We start from the raw sequence: 22934 nt of genomic DNA, 5'->3' as shown, positions 1-22934 counted from the left end.
ATTTCTAAATGTCAGCTTTTAAATGCATTTGCAGTCATCTTCAATCTTTCACAAAATGCAATATTTAATACTATTTATGATGCAAGATTATGAGGAAAGACATTATACAGAATCTCTTGATGGTGAAAAAAGGACAAAAGCATAGAACAGAGTCATGATTCCAGTTTTGCTTCCACAGAATATATGGTCTTAGGAATGTCGATTATCTCAAAGCTTCAGCATCCTCTCATTTTAAAGAGGGACATTTCATCCTTTTCCTATCTTACAGGAATTTTATGAAGATTTAAGTAGATAAAAGTCAAGGAGTTGGCCAGGCACGGTGGCTCACACCTGTAATCCCAGCACTTTGGGAGGCCAAGGCAGGTAGGGTAGATGAGGTCAAGAGATCGAGACACCATCCTGGTCAACATGGTGAAACCCTGTCTCTTCAAAAAAAAAAAAAAAAAAAAAAAAAAAAAAAAAAAATTTTTTTTTAATTAGTTACGTGTGGTGGTGCGTGCCTGTAGTCAAGCTACCTGGGAGGCTGAGGCAGGAGAATCACTTGAACCCGGGAGGCAGAGGTTGCAGTGAGCCACCAAGATTGTGCCACTGCACTCCTGCCTGGCAACAGAGTGAGACTCCATCTGGGAAAAAAAAAAGTTCTGGGTCAAATACCAGGTAAAATGACTAAAGGGATATAAAAGAAAATGTAGAATACTTGAATTTGGCTGAAAATGAGGAAAAGGCATTATATAGAGAATATATATGTGTTAAAAATGCTCAATTTCTACTAGACCAAGTGCAGATGAAACAAAGATATTAATGGATGAACAACAGTTTCTTGAAAGTCCAGACTTCCTAGGAGAAAATACAGGAGATTCTTACTCATTTGGAAGGGTAGTGGCTAGAAGATGGAGGTGAGGTTGAATGTTAGGCCTGGGCAGAACGTTTAAAGGAGAGTTTAATAGCTAAGGAAGGGGACAGTAAGTCATAGAACCGTAAAACAGAAAGCTTTGTGAATTAAACACCATTGTCATGTATAAAATAGTACTTAAAAAATGGGCAAGGAACATGAGTAGACATTTTTCAAAAGACAAAAATGGCTACAAAGGTTCATAAAAAATGCTGTACATTGCTATTAGGGGAATGCAAGTAAAACCACAATGAGATTTTCACACATGTCAGAATGGCTATTTATAAAAAGATGAAAGGTAACAAGTGCTGGTGAGGACATGGAGAAAAGGAGACCGGGACCCCTGAACACTGTTGCTGGAAATGCAAAGTACAACCATCGTGGAAAACAGCATGGAGGTTCCTCAGACATTTAAAAATAAAACTACCCCATAGGCCAGCGATTCTACTTCTAGGTATTTACCCAAATGATTTGAATCAGTTCAAAGAGATTCAGTTCTCCTGTATTCACTGCAGCATGTCACACAATAGTCAGTTTATGGAATCAACATAAGTGTTTGTCAACAGATGAATGGATTAAGAAATGTGGAATACATACACAGTGGAATATTGAGCCTTAAAAAGAAAAACTGTCATTTTGCAGCAACATAGCCTTAAAGAAAACGGTCATTTGCAGCAACATAAATGGAATTGGAGAACATTATGCTAAGTTAAACAAGCCAGGCACGAAAAGACAAATACCACATGTTCTCACCTATAAAATCAAATCTAAAGCAATCAACTCATAAAAGTAGGAAGCAGAGATGTGACTACAAAGGCTAGGGACTTGGGGGCAACAGGGAGATGATGGTCAAAGGGTAATAGGCAGGAGGAGTATGTTTTATTTTGAGGGTTCTGTTGTGACAAATACAGTTAGTAATGCTGTATTGTACATTTCAAAATTGCTAAATTTCAAATGTTATCACAAAAGAGTATTTGAATGGTTATGTTAGATTGATTTATTTCACTTGTATTCATAAATTATATCATGTGCCCCACATATATATTATGAATTGTCAATTTATAGTACAATTAAAAAGTGCTTAAGGATACAAGAAGAAATGGGCAGAAACATGCTAGTCACTTGAAATTAACACTTTCATGTTGATACAGATTAAAAATTAAATATATGGAGCAGGAAATGCAGAGCAAATAGTGTTTACTATGTGTATATTTGAGTGTGTGTAGTAGAGAGATTCCATATCAATGTATCTTTTCATGTACCTATAAGATGTACAGAAATTGGCCATATAGTTAAAAATGAAAACTGAATTTTAATATATGGAAACTACTCAGTGCATGTTCTGATTAAAAATAAAAAAATTTGCACAAACGGCCCAGTGCAGTGGCTCACACCTCTAATGGCAGTGCTTTGGGAGACTGAGGTGGGAGAATTGAGACCAGAGTTCCAGACCAGTGTGGGCAACATAGTGAGATCTCGTCTCTACAGAAAAGAAAAAAAAAAAAGCACAAAAAGTCATTACCTTAATATACACAAGCAATAACTGTGTAAAAGGAAATAGAGCTACAATTTACAATTATATAATTTTAGGATAATACTTTCTATTCTACTTCACTCAGAAGCAAATGCTTTTATTAAAATTATTTGAGAAGGTAAAAAGATCAAGACAACCTAAGAAAAACAGCAGGTGGAAATTAGCACAAGCACAAAATAAAAACTGAATATAAATTTACATAAAACAAGTCGCTCTAAAATAGAAACGTTATCCAAAGTAAAAACCCAAATATATAAATTCGACATATGAAAGGACTTATAAAAACATGTATTTAAAAAAAATCCTAAAGAATTTGATGGTTTTGTATTAAAATGTAAACACAAAATAACCTTAGGAGAATTGACTTGGCAGAAACAGTCATAATTCTACTTATACATATGTAAACTAAAGTCCCTAGATGGCATACTAACCTAAATGTTTTCTAAAATTTTTCTCAAAATTCTTTAGTATTGAGATTTGTAAGTTTTAGTTGCAAAAAAACAGAAATAACTTAATGCCTTTCAGTGTGGATATAGTAGATAAATTTGGGACATAGCAAGGTAGTCCTTTGTATTATTCAGGGTCCACTTAAGTAAATGGAGCCTGTGATAGTTCAATGGAGGAAATACAATACAGTAATTTAGATTCAAGAGATAGGAAGAGTAGAGACAATCAGATTAGCAAAAGCAGGAAAGATGCTACCAGCCCTGCTTCCCCCTTGCCTATTAGTTTCATGGATGTTGGCAGAAAACACAAAAACCTCCTGAGTCAGAGACAGGACTTTATTCCTGAGGCACAGTGAGCATAAGTTTCATGCTTCCACAGGTTTCCCTGGTCCCTAGGTCCCACAGAGTCACGTGGAGCAGCCAGGGTGGATGCTGCTGCATGTTGCCCCAGCCAAGGGATCCGAGTTAGCAACTCCCAATCTTATCGTGGGGCTAACTAGCAACCCTGCCCAGCCTTTTCCTTGGAGGAAGACAGGATCTGTACTGTCCTGTTCAGGCAGAGGGCAGATCTATTTCCTGGAGGAAGACATTTCTATCTTCTGAGGCTGTTTGCTGTACAAACATAGTTGAAAATATAGTAACAGAAGTGCAAAGCCAGAGTGACACAGGAAGAATTGTTTCCTAAAAATGACTTTTTCCAATGAAATGTGTTCAAAAGAATCTTCCAAAGTTTAGGGGAGGAGAGACATGAGAGTTGGAATCTTATTTATAAGTGAGATTCGTAGATGATATCAAAGTGTATTTATGTATTGCCTAAATGGGAAACCCACAAAGAACCCACTCTTGTTTCCATCTTTCCGAGAGCCGTCTAAATCTAAACTTTTCTGGTTGGGGAGAAGGGTCTTTTCTCATCACCTTGAGGACAGCATAATTCTCATCTGTGTTATATTCGAACAAGGGTATCAAAATGCAGTCTCCATATGGCACACTTTGGGGCTAAAGTATTTTCTTAGACTGTTGGCTTTGTGATGAGATGTGTCAGTTGTCCCTCTCAAAGCACAAGTGTTTGAACTGCTCTCCAGGCTTACTTTAGCTGTGATCTCTACCCTCTTTCCAGATGCTAAATAACTCCCGATTCATTGCTCATATGCTAGAAAACTGACTGCTGTTTCACAAGAATAGAAGCAAGACAGAGTTAGAGCGAAAAATGGCAAAAAGTGATGGCAAGTGTATCAAGAACTAAATGCTTCCTAGTCTAGTTGATTTTTGCATATATGCTAGAGCATTCTTTCTAAATCCCGACCCTATGCAAAAAAGGAGAAGCATCGCCTGCAGGAAATAGTCTTATAAATACCAAGGGAATTCTGGCATAAAGATTGCAGATTTTTGTATAGCTGAGATTTTTTTTTAAACTAAGTCCACAAAAAAAAAAAAAAAAAATCAATACAGCAGACCCTTGCAGAGAAGGAATGAAAACTTCGAACACATGTATCCATCTTGTTTAATTTCTTAAAATACATTGTTTAGAAATCTCAATGTTTTATAAATATTTGCAATATAAATACAAATTGCTTTTTAATATACATGCTTTTATGATCCTAAAACTCCTCCTGGTCAAATTGATGCATTGCTTTTTCAATTAAGAAATTACTATAGCATTTTAAGCTTTTTCTTAATGCTTTTAATTGAAGCATTATAATATGAAAATAGTTAAGGATGAGTTTTAATTGAGTAGTTAAGGAAGTGTGTCCTCTTGTTGAAGCCTGTCATCAAAAGAAGTTTTACACCTGTAATCCAGGCTACTCGCGAGGCTGAGGTGGCAGAATTGCTTGAGCTTGGGAGGCAGAGGTTGCAGTGAGCCAAGATTGCACCACACTCCAGCCTGGGCAACAGAGTGAGACGCTCTCTGGGAAAAAAAAAAAAAAATTTCATCAAGTGTGCTTGAAATACTGTCTTAGTCATTGCACAAATCAAACAGGTCAATTTGTAATACATTGCTTAAAGTTCATAAAATTAAAAATTGCTGGTTAAATCAGACAGATTCTATACCACTTAGATTCCCCATGACAGTACTCATTAATTTGCTCAGCTTGCTATAACAAAATACCACAAACTGGATAGGTTGAACAGCAGAAATTCTCACAGTTCTGGAGGCTGGAAGTGAAAAAAAAAAAAAAACAAACAAAAAAAACACCAAACCAAGATGCCTGCAGGGTTAGTTTCTCCTGAGGCCTTCTCAACTTTTAGATGGGTGCTTCCTTGCTGTGTCCTTAATGGCCTTTTCTCCGAATATTTATCCCTGGGTCTCTTCCTCTTCATCTAAGGGCACAAGTCCTATTTGATTATGGTCCCCACCCTTATGTCCTCCTTTAACCTTCATTAACCTCTTTAAAAGCCTTATCTTCAAATATAGTCATTTGGGGGTTAGTGCTTTAACATATGAATTTGTGCGGAAACAGTTCAGTCTATAGCAGTACTCAATACAAAAGGTACACATGGGGAATGGACTCTATTCTGAAATTCAGGGGAACATCTAGACATTGAGAAATGGGAGACTAGATCTGTATCCCTAGCAAAGATCAAGAAAATCCATAATCAATTTTGAACATAAATTTTCCATTTTTCAGCAATAAGTTATGGAAGTAGAATAGAGAGAAACCTAAGGAATAAATAGAATATCATTAAAAGCATCCTAGAACATGAAAATGAAGAGAAAAGTAGAGAAACTTGAGGTGTAAAACAATACAGGGAGATTCAGAAGGAAATCATGTGGAAGAATTATCCAGTGGCTTCCAACTGTATTTCCAGCAAACAAAAATGCTAACTGTATTTTCCTGATGCTTAAAAACTGACCATTTGGGAAGAAAAATGTCTCCCAGAATAATAGAAAAAGCACTTTCAATCACATTTTGGAAAGATTAATTTACCAATGATCTACTGTATGCTGAGTAATAAACAAATTATATTAGAAAAAGGAAGAGTAGACAGACAGAACCGTGATTAGTATGAGACTGAATCTATGGATTGTTATTAATGGGCATTGCTGACATGAATTGAAGATTTATGTGTGTAATTAAGTTTATGCCTCATATGGGAAATTGGCTTTAAAGACAAAAGTCCTATCTTTTCTCCCAATAATGCTTTCATAAAATGAGCCTTGCCTCTAGTTCTTTGTGGTGGTGGACTTCCATCCATGAGGGTGTAATGCATGTTTTCAATGTGTACAGCCCTACTTGCAGAGTCCCCCCTCTCTCCCACTGTTAGGTTCAGGGTAAAACTGGAAACGCCCATTGTTGATGCACGGTTTTTTTGTTGTTCCTTAGGTTCAAGCTAAATCCAGGTTCTTGTCTCACAACCAGGAAAAAGTAAGGCATGCAAACACACTGAAGGGTGAGGAAAGTGGAATTTAAGCAAAAGGGGAGCTCTCAGCAAAGAGCTGTCCCGCCAGCGAGCTCCCACCTCAGATTGAGCACCAGGCCACCGCACAGGAGCTGAAGGGGCCAGGCGGCTCCTCCCCTGCATAAGGTGTTAATTCCTGGTATCTCCATCCCATTTTTTCCAGTGTGCACGTGGGCCCTTATAGTCTGAGCCACCCTACGTTCGTTCATTTCCTTTACTGCACATGTGTTAAGGGACAATTTTTTTTTTTTTTTTTTTACCGTGGGCATGTTTAGACAAGTCCCCTATGTACATACAATGACCTGGCTGGGTCCGAGGTTCTCCGGGGACACTTTCTTATCTGCCTAGGTATTTGGCTGTCTGCCATTATTATTGTTACCAAACCACCCAAAAGATTCTGAAAGCACTGCTCTGTGATAACCCAGAAGCTTGTCTCCGTAGAACCCCACCCCTATACACACCAACCACAGGATGTGGATGTGGATAGTTCACCTGTTTATGTAATAAGCAGGAAAACTTTGAAGTCTACCAAATTTTGAAAAAACAAAGAATGGCTGCAAAGTTACCATTTGGAGCCATCTTCAAAAAAAAGATACCTCAACAGTGCCAGACTTTTAAATAGACTGAGTATGGCACTTTTGTGACAAGACGTAGCAGCTTCAGAAATGTCTTACCACTAAGTAAAAGGAAATATGTGCAAGCTCTTTAATTCCACTTTCTATTAAAATGTAAGAACCTTAGTTTTATGTGGCCTTGAACGACCTGTTGTGTCATATCGGGTACTTTCCTAATAGCATCTTCTAATGAAGTGTGGCAAGAGTCAAATCCAATGCTGGATGTAGAAGTATGATCCATCCAAGCATCAAGGGCCGGACAGGGACTGTGCAGGAGCACCGTGGACACACCACAGTAGCAGCAAGGCACGCAAAGCCTAGATTTGACAGATCATCTTTGCAACTCTGTTTTGCCAGGAGTCAGGGATCAAAGAGAAAATGAGATTTTGTTAGAGGATTACTCATTGTTAAAAGTAAACATTTCCTCAGATTGGGTCAGACATGTGTGCCAAGACTAAATAAAACCATTTCTGCATGTTTCTTGAAACTTGTGCATTAATAAAAATAAAGCTATTTCTTGAAAACGCAATGTAAACTTATTTTCTTTGAACTAGTCACGTAGCTGAGTATGTGATATTGTGTGAATCTTCTCAGCTATCCTTAAAATATTTCGAATAAACATGCCACAATTTTATCAGTGTTTCTCAGAGAATACCTTTTTAACATGTACAAGATTCTATTACAGGAGCAAGGAAAAAGGTCGATTTGAGAAAATATCCATTGTGTAAGGTTGGGAGGACATGTAAGGAAAAATTTTGAGAGATTGAAATGGGTAAAAAATGGGTATTCTGTAAACCTTTCATGGGTCTCTGCTTCTGAAGGGGCTGGCACCTTTGAGTTATTTTACAACTCCGTAAATTGTAGAAAGCCGAGAGTAATGCAAATAATTCTTGTCCATAGAAAATTTAAGTAACTGTTGGGTGGAGTGACTACAATTGATCATGCCCTGAGTGTTTACCAGCATTCCCCATTGCTACAAGTCATTGGAATCATTCGTACCATCTTAGTGTTCTCTTAATGAGTTAGATTGAACTGTTTACAAGTATTCCTTTCACATTTTTGAGTAATGATTTTACTTTAAAAAGTTATCCTTACACAGGGGATCGTGTAGGTATCTACAAGCAGATTCTATCACTTATTTAACCCTGAACATTTAGAAGAGCAGATTTCAGTTTTCAACAAGGCCTAAAACACATTTTCTTTTCTCTTTTAGCTTCAGACAAGCTTGACTGAACCAATGACATTATCCAAATCAATCTCTCTTCCTCGCAGCGCATACTGGCATCACATCACTCGTCAGAACAGCGTTGGTGAGATCTACAGTTTGCAAGGCAAGTCACCTTAAAGTAGGAAAGCAGCACCTCCATTAGCTTCCTCCAGGTGGACTGACTCATGCAAATTGCTTTGTATTTGCATTGCTTGCTTTTCCTCCCATTCCCCTTTATCAGCTGTCACTGGCAGCAGTGGGAGCCGAGATTTACAGTGGCTTTTAAAAAGCTATCATTTCCTACACTCATGGTAAAAAAAAAATCCAAAAATTACTGTGAGGGCTAAGGACCCAATTTGGCACAAGAACTTGACTAAAACATTATACCGAGCACATTATCAGAAACTAAAAGCTAATGTGGAGGTCTGCTTCATGCTGTGTTTTATGAAGGATCTTTTTTCGCATCTTTTTCCTTGAAAGGATTCAGTATCAGTTCAGGAGGCTGGCTCCAGGCTTTAAGGCTCTGCCATAAACTGGTACATAAACCTACCCATGAAAGTCTTTTAAAGTTTAGTCAAAGCCTCAATACAGAAACCATTTGGAGAGGATGTAGGGTAGAAGGGGCCACATGTAGATACTTTGCCTTTGTAGTTTTTCTAATGATAAATGCTCAGTTAACTAGCATAGGAATAGCTTGCCAGATGAATCAAATTAATAGCTAGCAGATTTCTAACAGCAGCCGACAACCCAGCTCTGGCAGTTGTCTTCCCGTTCCTTCCCTTTTGTTTTAAACTGAATCATCTTACCCTTCAAATAAAATATTTGATTGACTACAAGCAACTAACAGCTGGCCAACACTAGAGGAAGCAAGAAACTAAGAAAATAATGCTGAAACCCACACAGCCGAGAGCATTTACTCATCCAACATTTACTGAGCACCATAGGCTTGAATGTAATAAGCATCCAATAAATATCTAGGGAAAGAATGACCAATTTTAACCCTCTGGGTAGGCATTCAGACTTTGTTTTCACACGTTAGCTTTTGCTCACTATTTATGCTGTAAGTTTTGACAAAAATTATTTGTTGCAAGCGAATATCTTCTTAGAGCAATATTTGCTTGCCAGGGTTTCCAAACTAACGGAGTTCTATCATGGAAATTAACAGTTAAATATATGTTCTACAAGGCAAAGCAGTTGGAATGCTTTTAGTCACTTACTGAAGGCAATTACATGTTATATTTTAAAGGGACTCTTATGGGCCAACTTGACTGCCTGTATTTAACAGTATCTTCGTTATTTGTGTACAGAAATATTTAATAGAATAAGGATTAGAGGGTTGAGAAAAGCCGAGGAGTGGGGACCGGTTTGGTAATTTCAAGAATCAGAAGAAAAACGTCTCATGCTTTTATTTCCCTCTTCAGATGCCAGCAGCCACACACAAACTGCCCGAGTCATGATCATGCAAAATTAACCTTGCCCATTTCTGTGATGAAAAATAATTCGAAGATATGCTTGTAATAAGGTTTTTATTTAAACATACGTGTAAATATTGATATTTGCTTGAAAGTTATAAAATGTTTAAATCAAATTTCTAAGCAAAAAGTGAGATATTAATGCTCTTAATACAAAAAATGTGGAAATAGGTCAGAAGTAGTGTAATGGACAACTAGTTTTTGTCAAGGGGTTTGGGCCTATAATTCCAGAAAAAAAAAAAACTATTGCTTTCATGGTAGTATGAAGGAAACGTTTTCTGAAGACAGAGCTAAGATTTAGACTGACACACAATTTCTGCAATCATTTCTTATGCATCCGATAAAAAATTAGAATGCACTGGAATATCGTAAAACATTGCCAGAGACTTCTTGAAGATGTTGATTTATATGTAGCATAGATGTAGTAACTGAAATACTTTTATCTCACCCATATTAACTTCCAGCAAAGTCAAGGGCTTGACCTGCCTTTTCAGTTAGTTTACTTAATCTCTATTTCATGCTTCTCTGGTTAGTTGGTGGCGATTGTAGTTTTTACAGAATATGCATTGACTACTTAAGTCAAATGTTTATAAAATATATTCAACGGAAATTACGTTTCACTATACTGTGGGTTTACTTTCTGTACTGTGCGCTTCTCAGAATACATTTTACCACCCTGTATACGTCTCCCTATTATATAAAAATTTAAGTATCTAGATAAGGGGATAGATGATTGATTGACAGGCAGGCACATAACAGATGGATAAAAAGTTATGCTTTGATAATGGTCATTTTATTCTTTTGTTATGTTGTGATAGTCAAAACAAGCAGAGAGCAAGGAGCCTCAATTTTTTTTTTTTTTTTTTGCTAGGTGCTAATCCCTAATGGAATCAGAGTAGAATAAAACTACTGAAAATAAGGAAAAAATAAAAAGAGAAATTCAGAACCTCAGCACTCTTCCATGAACATGTACGTTTTTCACAAAACTATATTTAAAAGTCTAGCTATCCACCGAGTATGGTGGCTTATCCCTGTAGTCCCAGCACTTTGAAAGTTTGACTTTTCTTTCCCAGAACAGAAGAGTTGATTAACAAAGCTTTAGAACAGCAAGGAAAAGGAAGGGAAAGAAAAGAGAAGTTCACCTTGAGAGACAGCAAAACAGGCGCCTTCAGAAAGCAAGTGCGCAGCTTGTCTTCTGTGACTTCGGGTTTTATACGTTGGTATACTTCCGGGATCTTGCTTCTGCCTACTCCTGAAATCTTATTGGAAGCTGCTGATCAATTTCAGGTGTTTTCTATCCATGAAGAGCGTGCCTTTCCCTGGTGCTGGCTGTGGCCAATTTTACTCCTCCTGAAATCTTATTGGGAAGCTGCTGATCAGTTTCAAGTGTTTTCTATCCATGAAGAGCGTGCCTTTCCCTGGTGCTGGCTGTGACCAGTTGTTATTCCTTAAATCTTATTGAAAGCTAAAGTAATAGGGGGTTTGATACTGAGATATTGCGGGAGGTTTTATGTTAATGATAGTGGTGATGACATTGATAGCTCCTAAAATAGAGGAGATGCCTGCTAGGTGAAGCGAGAAGATAGTTAGGTCTACGGAGCCTCCTGGGTGGGAGAAATTCCCTGCTAAAGCGGGGTACACTGTTCCGCCTGTCCCAGCGCCGGCTTCTACTATGGCGGATGCTAGTAGTAGAAAGCAGGGGGGAAGGAGTCAGAAGTTTATGTTATTTAGGCGAGGGAATGCTATGTCAGGAGCACCAATTATCAGAGGGACTCATCAATTTCCGAAGCCTCCAATTATGATCCGTATAACTATGAAGAAAATTATAACGAATGCATGGGCTGTGACAATAACATGAAGAGTGTGCCTTTCCCTGGTGCTGGCTGTGACCAATTGTTACTCCTCCTGAAATCTTATTGGGAAGCTGCTGATCAGTTTCAGATGTTTTCTACCTATTAAGAGGGTGCCTTTCCCTGGGGCCGGCTGTGACTAATTATTACTTTAGCTTTCAATAAGATTTCAGGAGTAACAATTGGTCACAGCCAGCATCAGGGAAAGGCACGCGCTTCATGGATAGAAAACACCTGAAACTGATCAGCAGCTTCCAATAAGAGTTCAGGAGTAATAATTGGTCACAGCCAGCACCAGGGAAAGGCACGCTCTTAATGGATAGAAAACACTTGAAACCGATCAGCAGCTTCCCAATAAGATTTCAGGAGGAGTAACAATTGGTCACAGCCAGCACCAGGGAAAGGCACGCTCTTCATGGATAGAAAACACCTGAAATTGATCAGCAGCTTCCAATAAGATTTCAGGAGTAGGCAGAAGTCCTGCAAGATCCCGGAAGTATACCAACGTATAAAACCCGAAGTCACAGAAGACAAGCTGCGCACTTGCTTTCTGAAGGTGCCTGTTTTGCTGTCTCTCAAGGTGAACTTCTCTTTTCTTTCTCCTTCCTTTTCCTTGCTGTTCTAAAGCTTTGTTAATCAACTCTTACTTCTGTTCTGGGAAAGAAAAGTCAAACTTTCAAAGTGCTGGGATTACAGGGATAAGCCACCATACTCGGTGGATAGCTAGACTTTTAAATATAGTTTTGTGAAAAACGTACATGTTCATGGAAGGGTGCTGAGGTTCTGAATTTTTTTATTTTTTCCTTATTTTCAGTAGTTTTGTTCTGCTCTGATTTCATTAGGGACTAGCACCTAGAAAAAAAAAATTGAGGCTCCTTGCTCTCTGCTTGTTAACAACCACCTGACCATCAGCTGATTGTTGCCCAACACTCCCGGTGTATGTTGGGAGGGGGCCTCTCTTGCCCTGTTCATACATGACTAGCTACCTGCTGTAACATTACTCACCTCAAGAGTCCAGAACCTCAATCTTTGGGGCAAAATGGATGGAGGTCTGTCTTCTGTAACTTCTTTCTGCTGACAGAGGGGGTGGTTGTGGTTCGGTGGATCTTGGCTCATTTCTACCCGGCAGGGCTGAGTTGGCTGCATCAGTTGATGAAAGTGGTATCCAGCTGGGTCCAAGGGAGACATGGCCAGGATTTCACCACTGTCTTGTCCCACCGATGGGCAGTGCAGAGGTCCCCTCTAGAAGGGTGACTCTTGAATATTGAGAGTACGGTTTTCCTCACTGAGGATTGTCTGGAGCTCAGTGGCCACTAGGAAGGTATCTGAGTCATGTGGACCAAATATGTTAGCAGTGGCAGATATCCGAGTTACCCAAGTTACCGGTGGCAAATCCATATGGGTCTACAGCAGCCTCAGTTCTTGCCTCAGAAGAATTCTGAGGGGCATAAGGCAGAAGGAGAGACCTAGGCAAGTTCCAGAGCAGAAGTGAGCATTTATTAAAAAGCTTTGGAGCAGAAAAGGAGAAGGGGGAGGGGGAGAGGATTCAACTTGGAAGAGGGCCAAGCCCGCAATTTGGCAGAAGGATTGCTTGAGCCCAGGAGTTTGAGACCAGTCTTGGCAATATAGTGAGGCTCCATCTGTGAGTGAGTGAATATTGCAGGGTATGGTGGCACACGACTGTAGTCCTAGCTACTCTAGAGGCTAAGATGGGAGGGTCACTGAGCCTGGGAAGTTGAGGCTGCAGTGAGCCATGATCATACCACTGCACTGTAGCCTGGGCTAAACAGCAAGACCCTGTCTTAAAAAATAATTTTTTAAGTCTAGTTATTTTGAATCTCGCTTTTTCAGCTGTGCTCCTTAAAGTGTCATTACCTCTTTACAAAAAGTACAATATCGTCAGCCAACTGTCATCACTGATATTACCAAATCAAAGTAAATGTCTGGCAAGGTGGGAATGTATCATTGTGAAGTAAACTGCAGGTAGCACTGAGGAATGAAAATACATCTTTAGAATTTTCAAATATTTTTTAGGTGAAGCTGGGATCTATGAATTTAGCAGACCTCATTCAGAAAACAAAAGTGGGAAACTTTCATAAAGTTTGAGATTAAGATTCATTAATAAGCAACACATGTACTCAATTTTTTAAAAAGCATGACGTAAAAACAAATTCATTCTATAGTAAGACTTACCTGTAACTTCAATTGCCTGTAAGCCTCAAAGCTTTGACTTAGCTCAGTTTTGCTGTATTCATTTCTCTCATTCATTGCTAGATACACACTTAAAGACTGACGTATCCTGACGGAGATTCTGCATCTACCTTCGTTTTTGGAGAATAAGAATCTCCAATACAATCTGCCTAATCTTTCCAGGCTACTCCCAGAAGGGTGCTCTGAAAGAATAAGTTAATGTGATTTTCCCATTGTATTCTAGTAGTCTGGAATCAAGAGTGAAAAAGGGAATAATTAGCTTCTAACAAGCACATGTTGTTCTAAGTACTTGGCAGCAACTGTTTAAAAATCTCTGTCCCTAAGTGGTTTGCAGCAGGTTGAGTTATGCCACCTCTTCTTGCAGAAGTGGTAAACAGACATTCCTTTTCTTTTCTGCCAGATTATCATAAGGATGGTTGATGTGTATTAGAAAGTGATTTTTTAATTTATACTTCTCTAACTTCCTCTGTACTTACGAAAAAATGTTTATATCATGCTCATACTAGAGATGTTGTCTCTAGACTTAAGGAAACCTAAACCATAAAGGGATGAACATAATTTTAAACTCTCAACTCAGAAGTAAATACATACTATTTGTTTTTAATAGTCATACAGTTGTATTTCCAAGGCATTGGGAAATATAGTAGGAAATGTTTTGAAAGCCCCGAGGAACATTAATTTAAAAAAGAGAGAGAGAAGAAACACACGGAGAGGTTGAGGAGGGGAGCACAGGAAGGGGTAAAAAAGAAAGAAAAAAAAAAACAAGGAAATCAGATTACTGAGTTTCCTTACTTTAGGGCTCACACCTTGACTTTTAATCACCATTAGACATATTTAGATGACAGCCTATACAGCAGAGTTTTTAAGTCAGGATTTGTGAAGATGACAAAAGCATTTATTGAAAATGACAAATCAAACCAGTAAAAGCCATTGACAGTACCAGGTGTACTGCAGGCACTCAGTAAATCCTATTGAATTCTAAAATGAATTACCAATGCGTTATAAAGCATACATGGAGATATGCGACATCAGGACCACATCCTCCGCCATGAGGGTGGACCTGAGAAATTCTCTTGTATGTAAAGGAATCGTGTCTAGTCCCACCGGTGAGCCCCAGGCCCTTCTTGCACAAGGTGAGGTCTTTGTTGGCATTTCTGCTTTTTGCTTTAGGATCATTTTGACTGAGCACAGTACTTGCTACTACTAGTCTATTTTCATGAACACAGGAAGGACTGAAATGCTATAGATCTGCCCTTTTAACATGATGGCTCAAAATCTGTCTCTCTACACCTGCTCCTTTCCCTCGTGTTAGTTCATCATCTTCTATAAACTAATGGTGAGAACCGAAGGTCAAGAAATGATCTGAACACAGTGCCCAGTGAGCAGGTTTATGGGACTGCAGGTGATGACTGAACTTTTTCTAATGTATGATGGATATGGTCTGGCTCTGTCTCCACCCAAATCTCATCTTGAATTGTAATCTAAATTGTAATCCCCACATGTTGGGGGAGGGACCTCATGGGAGGTCCTAAGGTAATGGAGGCAGTTCCCCCATATGCTGTTCTTGTGAGAGTGAGTTCTCATGAGATCCGATGGTTTTATAAGGGGCTTTTTCCCCTTCACGCTCCAATTCTCTCTCCTGCCACCATGTGAAGAAACACATGATTGTGTCCCCTTCCGCCGTGATTGTAAGTTTCCTGAGGCCTTCCCAGCCATGCAGAACTGTAAGCCAATTAAACCTCTTTTCTTTATAAATTACTCCGTTTCTGGTATTTTGTAATAGCAGCATGAGAACGGACTAATACATATGATAATCCCTTATTTTCACACAAAATAATGTGGAATATACTTTGACTCCTTTTTTAAAAAACAACTTGAACTACACTCTTTGAATCAAGAATAATTGGGTATACCATTTGTAAAGGTGGTAACTTCAGGAGTTCTCCTTTCAGTAACACTGATTAATATCCAAAGGCCAGCTTTGCCCCTACATATCCGTAATTAAGCTACAGACCACCAATGTCAGCACGGAAGCATACCTAATCACCAGAAGGCTATTTGACACTCACGGAAAGGGTGTCTGTGGCTTCAATTCCTCAGAACGACAGGATGGAAATAGGCAATTAGAATTAGAGATAACCTTCAGAAAATGGTAAATAGAGTTCTGCCATAGATTAAGGAGGTAAATCGAAGATTTTGTTTCCTCTGCTCAGCAATGACCTTCTGTCCTTCTCTACTGTCCATTCAAACTGCATTATATATAAATTGCTTCTGTTGAGATTTTCTATTTTGTTTTTCAAGTTACAAAGCTAATAAGTCACTGGTAGCTAGTTTTTAAGAATACAGAAATTTGCAACAGAAGTAAAAAGAAGCCTAGTAGCCATTTGGCAACAGCCCTTAAAACATGAGCCACTTTCTGGAAGAAACACTTCTATTAAACCTTATTTATAAACATTTATTGCATGCCCATACCTTAAAGGTAAGTCAAAGGCAGGAAATGTCTCCCTGGATGTCAGTTTTTAGAAATAGATAAATTGGTTATTCCCTAAAGCAGACATCGTAAAAAATGCATGAAATATTTCCACTGTGAAATGTTTCTCACATCCTGCATTCTTAGTCACCTCCTTTTCCATGCTCCCAGAGACATTTGTGTCTAACTTTATTATATGAATGCGTTTGTTTATAAACCTGCTTATTCCACTGGATCGTGAGGCAGTAATTTTATGAAAGATTTTATCAAACAAATTTTGGGGCTCAATTATCTTGATGTTACCCATAGAGATTAAAATCGTGAGTTTTGGAGTCAAATAGACCTGAGTTTGAATATTAACTTTACCACTACTGACTGACTGTGATTTTTGGGGCAATTTACTCAACCTTTCTAAGCTTATTCCTTGATCTCTTAAAAAATAGTTATTACCGGCCGGGCGCGGTGGCTCAAGCCTGTAATCCCAGCACTTTGGGAGGCCGAGACGGGTGGATCACGAGGTCAGGAGATCGAGACCAGGCTAACACGGTGAAACCCCGTCTCTACTAAAAAATACAAAAAAAAAAAAACTAGCCGGGCGAGGTGGCGGGCGCCTGTAGTCCCAGCTACTCGGGAGGCTGAGGCAGGAGAATGGTGTGAACCCGGGAGGCGGAGCTTGCAGTGAGCTGAGATCCGGCCACCACACTCCAGCCTGGGTGACAGAGCGAGACTCCGTCTCAACAAAAAAAAAAAAAAAAATACCTCTCATGATCTCATTAAATGAGATCATCAACATAAGATGTCAACATTCAATAATATTAAAGTACAGTTGACCCTTGAACAACATGGGGGTTGAGGTGCCTACCCCACCCCTGCATAGCTAAAACCAGTGTATACCATAGCAAAGACATGAAATCAACCTAGGTGCCCATCAACAGTGGATTGGATAAAGAAATTGTGGTACAAATACACCATAGAATACTACACAGCCATAAAAAAAAGTGAAGTCAGGTCCTTTGTAGCAACATGGATACAGCCAGAGGCCATTAGCCTAAGCAAATTGAACAGAAAACCAAATACTGCATGTTCTCACTCATAAGTGGGAGCTAAACATTGGTTACACATGGACATAAGTATGGCCATAGTAGACACTGAAGGAGGGAGGAGGGCATGGGTTGGAAATTAACTATTGGGTACTATGTTCACCACCTGGGTGACGAGATCAGTCGTAACCATAACCTCAGCATCATGCAATATACCCAGCTAACAACCCTGCACATGTACCCACTGAATCTAATTTTAAAAAGTCAAAATTATTTAAAAATCAATGTACAACTTTTGACACCCCAAACTTAACAGTCTGCTGTTGACCAGAAACTTCTCTGATAATAAAATTAATCAATTAATGCACATTTTGGTTTACACGTATTACATACTGTATTCTTACAATAAAGTAACCTAGAGAAAAGAATGTTAAGAAAATCATAAAGAGGAGAATATTAAGTGGAGGTGGATCACTAAATTAAGGTAGGTTGAGGAGGAAGAGGAGAGGCTGGTCTTACTTTCTCAGGAGTGGCAGAGATGGAAGAAAATCCACATATAAATGGACCCGTGCAGTCCATACTGTGTTGTTTGAGTCCGCTGTAAACCAAACTCTCACTATGAAGTTCCTTTTTTCTGGCAGAGGCAGCTAAGCTGTCCTACTCCTATTTATTCCAGTGTTGACTTGGAAATACTATTAGAGTTCTTACTGTGCTTGGGGAAATTTGTTTGGTTCTAAGGACTATAAAAATCTAGCTTTAGGCCAGGCATCATGGCTCACTCCTGTAATTCCCACATTTTGGGAGGCTGAGGCAGGCAGATCACTTGAGGCCAGGAGTTCAAGACCAGCCTGGCCAACATGGCAAAACCCCGTCTCTACTAAAAATACCAAAAACAATTAGCCAGGCATGGTGGCTTACACCTGTAATTCCAGCTACTCAGGAGGCTGAGGCACAAGAATAGTTTGAACCCAGGAGGTGGATGTTGCAGTGAGCCATGATTGCATCACTGCACTCCAGCCTGGGTGACAGAGCAAGAAAGTCTATCTCAAAAGAAAAAAAAATATCTAGCTTTAATAAATGGTTTCTAGTTTTTAAGGTTTTAGAAAAACCTAAGCTTAACTCTCAAAGTTTTTAATACAAGGAAAAAATTGAGTCTTAAGTCTTAAAGTTTCTTCTTGTCAGTGAGTGTGAACAAGAATAGCACCTTAAACAGATAAACCACTTCTCCCATGCCTTATATGGCTCGGTCCAGGTAGCCTAAAGCAAACTCTAGAGCCTTTTTCCAACCCAGGGGTTGCAGAGCTCATGGAAGGACTGTATTCAGCTCAGCCCAGTGCAGAGGAGATGCCCACACCCAAACAGACTCATCCACACCCACCCTACTACTTACCCTCCCGCCCCAAATCAGTTCTTACTAACTAGCTTACCCTGACTGCCTGGAAGCCTTTCAGAGACCTTTCTTCCTCCATGAGGCCCCAGCCTCTTTCCTAATGTGGACTAGCTTTCTCAAGCCAGTTAATGCTACACTGATTCCCTTACGGTGCATTCTACTGGCTGGACTAGAGGCGAGCAACAAGATTTACATTACTAATTGAATTCTTCTGCATCACCCAAATTAAAATCCAAAGAGGATTCACAGTGCGAATACACCAAATCAGCCATTTAATCACTTTTTACCAGATATGTACAAGTAATTACTAAAAGATTTAAGAGTTTCCAGATGTTACACTGGATGAGTATAATCCACCAATGGTTTTATTAAAATGAATTGCTTGACTCTTTAATTCAAATTTGGTGGAAATTAAAATGTCTATTCAGTCTCTGTATTTTTCTCCAAGCTTCCCCCTACTGAATTTTTTTTGAGGTAACACTGAGTTCTATATTAATCAAACTTTGTGGGGAATAGATATTAAAGGCATGTCAAATTCTACATTTATATATATTTGATTTTATTCAGAAGGGAGTAAACAGTACATAATAGTTCAGGGAAATGTCAATACAACTGGATTAATACAAGTGTTAATACAGACTTTAACACACGGATGCTCAACTGTCTTTGTCATGTGTATGTATATACATACAAACACATATACACAAAGGAGCATCTGGTTGACCACATATGGCTTCTCATATTACTTCCCTCAAAAATGTATGTATTAGGCTAAGCTTCACAAATTATAAACTACAAAGAAGAACCTAGAGGGAAAAATGTTCAATTGCCTTTTTTCTCCTTGATCTCTATTTCTTGTTTGATTTTTCTTAATCTCATCTCTATGGCCCTTCAACTAAATGTTCCCCATCCCTAATTATAGGTTCAATACATGTATTTTGAAAAAGTGTTCCTGTATTTTCCTCTGCCTGCCAAGCAGAATACGGCAGAGACTTGATAATGAAAGAAAATAAAAGATGAGAAACATCAGGAAATTAACATCCTTAGTATTATACTTGCCAGAGAATAAACTGCAGAGTTGATGTTGATTTAAGCCTGAATATGTCCTTCACATCTAGCACAGTGGTGGGCAGGTGTGAAGAACCTCTTTGAAAGGTCTAGTACCTGTCAGCTCTCCAACAATTAATAGATGCTAATTGAAAATTTGTTGCTTCAAGCTTCGAACCACCCAATATTTTGAAACTCAGGAACATGTTTATATGTTTATATAAGAGAAATTTATGCTAAGATTTGAAGCGTGTGTGTGTGTGTTCAATGCCTGTATTTAATTTAGGAAGAATATAGTTTGGGAGTGCTAATAGAAATTTTTGATTCCCATTGCTATATTATATTAGTTTAGAACTTGTGTTATTTTTGTTTTGCTGTTCATAATACAAGAAGTTTGATATCAAACCCTCAGTGACAAATAGTATTTCTTTTACATATGTTTAATGATAAGCATTATCAATATCTTTTACATATATGTAAAATGATTTTAGAACAATATTTCTTACTGACAATTACAACTCTAGGACAAAAACTGTACTTATTTTTTCATCAGGAATGTTCATTCTTCCAAATAAACATGGAAAGTTTCCTCTCTAGTGTATATTTGAAGAATATCCATTGTCTATGGCTCTATCACTTCCAGTTGAGGATTCTGTATGTGCTCAAAGATGTTGTCTAAGAAACACCCTGTGCTTGTATCTGTAACTCTAATAATCACCATCCTGATGAGTTGAAACTATGCTTTGAGAATGATTTACATTTATAAATTTCTTTTTAAAATATTTTTTAAATTGTCAAAACTTTTGATAACTTAGCATTGTTCTTACATTTACCAAAATCCCACATTTTGTGCAAAAACAACAACAAAGCAAATTGTAGAGCATAATCAGTTTTACTGTCTGAGGCTGTCTCTACATTAATGTCCCAGCTTCTTTAGAGGCATGTCGAATAAACTGATGTATGTAAAATTAAAAATCCCAATAGTGAATTTCCTAATCTACTTATTTCCTGGATCTCAGCACTTGAATTCATCCTTCTGAAAGCAATGAGACACTAAGAGTCAGGAAGCCGGAGATCTCACCCCTGCTCAGAATTTAATAGCTATTCAATGTTCATGTGACTTTTCCAATCAGTAAATGGGTGGGAGTGAACCACTTACCTGATTTCAAACAGATTGCATGGTCTGAGTAGCAAGAGAGGAGGCATAATGTTTGAAAATTTTTATAGGAAGAAGGGTATCTTATTGAGCAATCTTCTATGAACAAGATTATGCCAGGTGATATCCAAATATGATTTCATGTAAACCACACAAACCCCTGAAAGGGTAGATCGTTAACGAGTGGAGTTTTTATAAATGGAGAGAGGTGGTGTCATTGTCAACTTGGCTCATATTTACTGAGCTCTTCAGTTTCATGATATTTAATCTTCCCAACAACTCTCCAAGGTAAGGGCTATTATTGTCCCCATTTTACAAATAAGAAAACCGAGGCACAGAAAGAAAATAACTTGCCAAACGACAAAGAATGGGATTATCAATGCAGGCAGTCTTGATTTTTCTAGCTAGATTGTCACTCGGATGGGAAAGTTACATAACTACCTTGAGGCAACAGAGTTTAAGCAGAGAGAAATGAAACGTGTATAATCTCTACCCTTCTGCCCAGGGACATTCTCTTTGAAGTATAATCAAGGTTTACAAGAATTTTTCTTCTGAAAAGCAGGCAACAGCTCTTCTCAAATGTGCTTTAAATGAGACAACCCAGATGGAAGCTATCTAAGCAATTTGTGTAAAGTCCATAGTGTCCAAAGATGACTTGTATACAGTTTGGGCACTGCTTTTAAAAATCCCATATAACAGCCTTGCTCTTTTTGTGGAACAATTTAAAGTGTACCGTATGTGTAAATTAATGGGTTTAACTCGTGAGAGTTGCCATTACTTTTCATTATTGCTTTTCAAGCTTTTTAACTAAGCTTTATAGCACATTCGAATGTGTTCCTCCCTCATTTCAACTTCTTTAGAAGTGTCTTATTTTGGAGATTTCAGAATCACTTTTTCTGTTGCAAATCCCTTCTATTTCTTACACTTTCCACTCTCCTATGTATTTCCTTTTCTTTAGGCATTAATGCTTACATATGGAGCCTCCTTGTTCTCTGTTGTTAGTTCATGTGACTTCCATAACAAAAGTGTAAATGTCTTCTTAGACAAGCTTTGTTTAAGGGAAATAATTTCTGTACCTTCCATTGAAAAGTAACTAAGTTAAGGCAGTATGATTTCTGAAAAGCTGATGGAATTCCAAGGTATAAATACATTAAATTTAAGTGAAATTAAGTCAAACTTACAAATTTCAAAATAAATATAGCCTAGTTGAGAAATAGCCAGTTTCTTCAAGATGTGAAGAAATATGTGAATAAAAAGGTAAAAATCATCACTGCCATATATTAACATTTTTAAATGAATATAGATACACAGATAAAAGTATAGGTCAAGATAAAATTCATATGTATTGTATTTGTAAAATTAAGATCATACTACATATGCACTTGCTATGTTTTTGTGCTCTGGTAGAATTGAAACAAAGTAAGTGGCAGTTAAGGGCTGCATAATATTCTACTGCAAACTCTAATTAACCATTGCTCTGTTGTTTAGCATGCTGTACCTTATCCTTTGCTTTTTACTATTATAAACAATGTTGCAGTAAGCACATGTGTATATAATCTTTGTTCACAGTAACATTTCTAGGAGTGGAATTGATTTTTTTTCCAATCAAAATTTATGGGGCTGTGTCAGATCCTGGGGATGTATCTCATTTACAGAGCACAAAATCATCGTGGTCACCATCTCTATGTACATTACCATCTTATTTTTTAAAGCATGTAGCTAACTACAGCAGATTTATTAATTTGTTTATCCATTTACTACCTGTGCATTGAAATGCTTTATGTGCTATTTCTAGATAGCTGGAGACAGAGATGAAGAAAAGAAACTAGGTATTTACCTACATGAAAGTAGATACCGAAAAAATTAAAGAAAATAACATGGGATAATTTCAGACTTTGATGAATGTTATAAAGAAAATATATCAAAATGATAAAGATAAAGGAACACTTAGGAATAAATTTAAGGAGATGAAAGACTGATACACTGAAAATATAGAATATTCTAGGCAACACACTGAGACCTCAGTAAAAAAAAAAATTTTTTAGGGGAACACCTGTAGTCCCAGATACTCGGGAGGCTGAGGTGGGAGGATCACTTGAGCCCCGGAGTTCCAGACTACAGTGAGCTATGATTGTGCCATTGCAATCGAGTCTGGGTGACAGAATGAGACCCCATCTCCAAAAAATAAAATCAAATATTGACGAAG

The 22934-nt window shown here is 38.1% G+C and overlaps 1 protein-coding gene across 1 annotated transcript in view; it reads left to right on the top strand.

The window, feature by feature from the left end:
* The window catches only part of DOK6 (docking protein 6), a 432942-nt gene that overhangs the window by 340575 nt on the left and 69433 nt on the right, over positions 1-22934 (top strand). The window contains exon 7 of the mRNA XM_011968352.1: positions 8099-8216. Coding sequence (XP_011823742.1) covers positions 8099-8216 — 118 coding nt within the window. The remainder of the gene's footprint in view (positions 1-8098; positions 8217-22934) is intronic.

The sequence above is a fragment of the Mandrillus leucophaeus genome, unplaced genomic scaffold, assembly GCF_000951045.1.
Source record: "Mandrillus leucophaeus isolate KB7577 unplaced genomic scaffold, Mleu.le_1.0 Scaffold84, whole genome shotgun sequence".
Taxonomy (NCBI): domain Eukaryota; kingdom Metazoa; phylum Chordata; class Mammalia; order Primates; family Cercopithecidae; genus Mandrillus; species Mandrillus leucophaeus.
The sequence above is the reverse complement of the archived record's forward strand: the minus strand, read 5'-3'. Positions and strand labels throughout refer to the sequence as shown.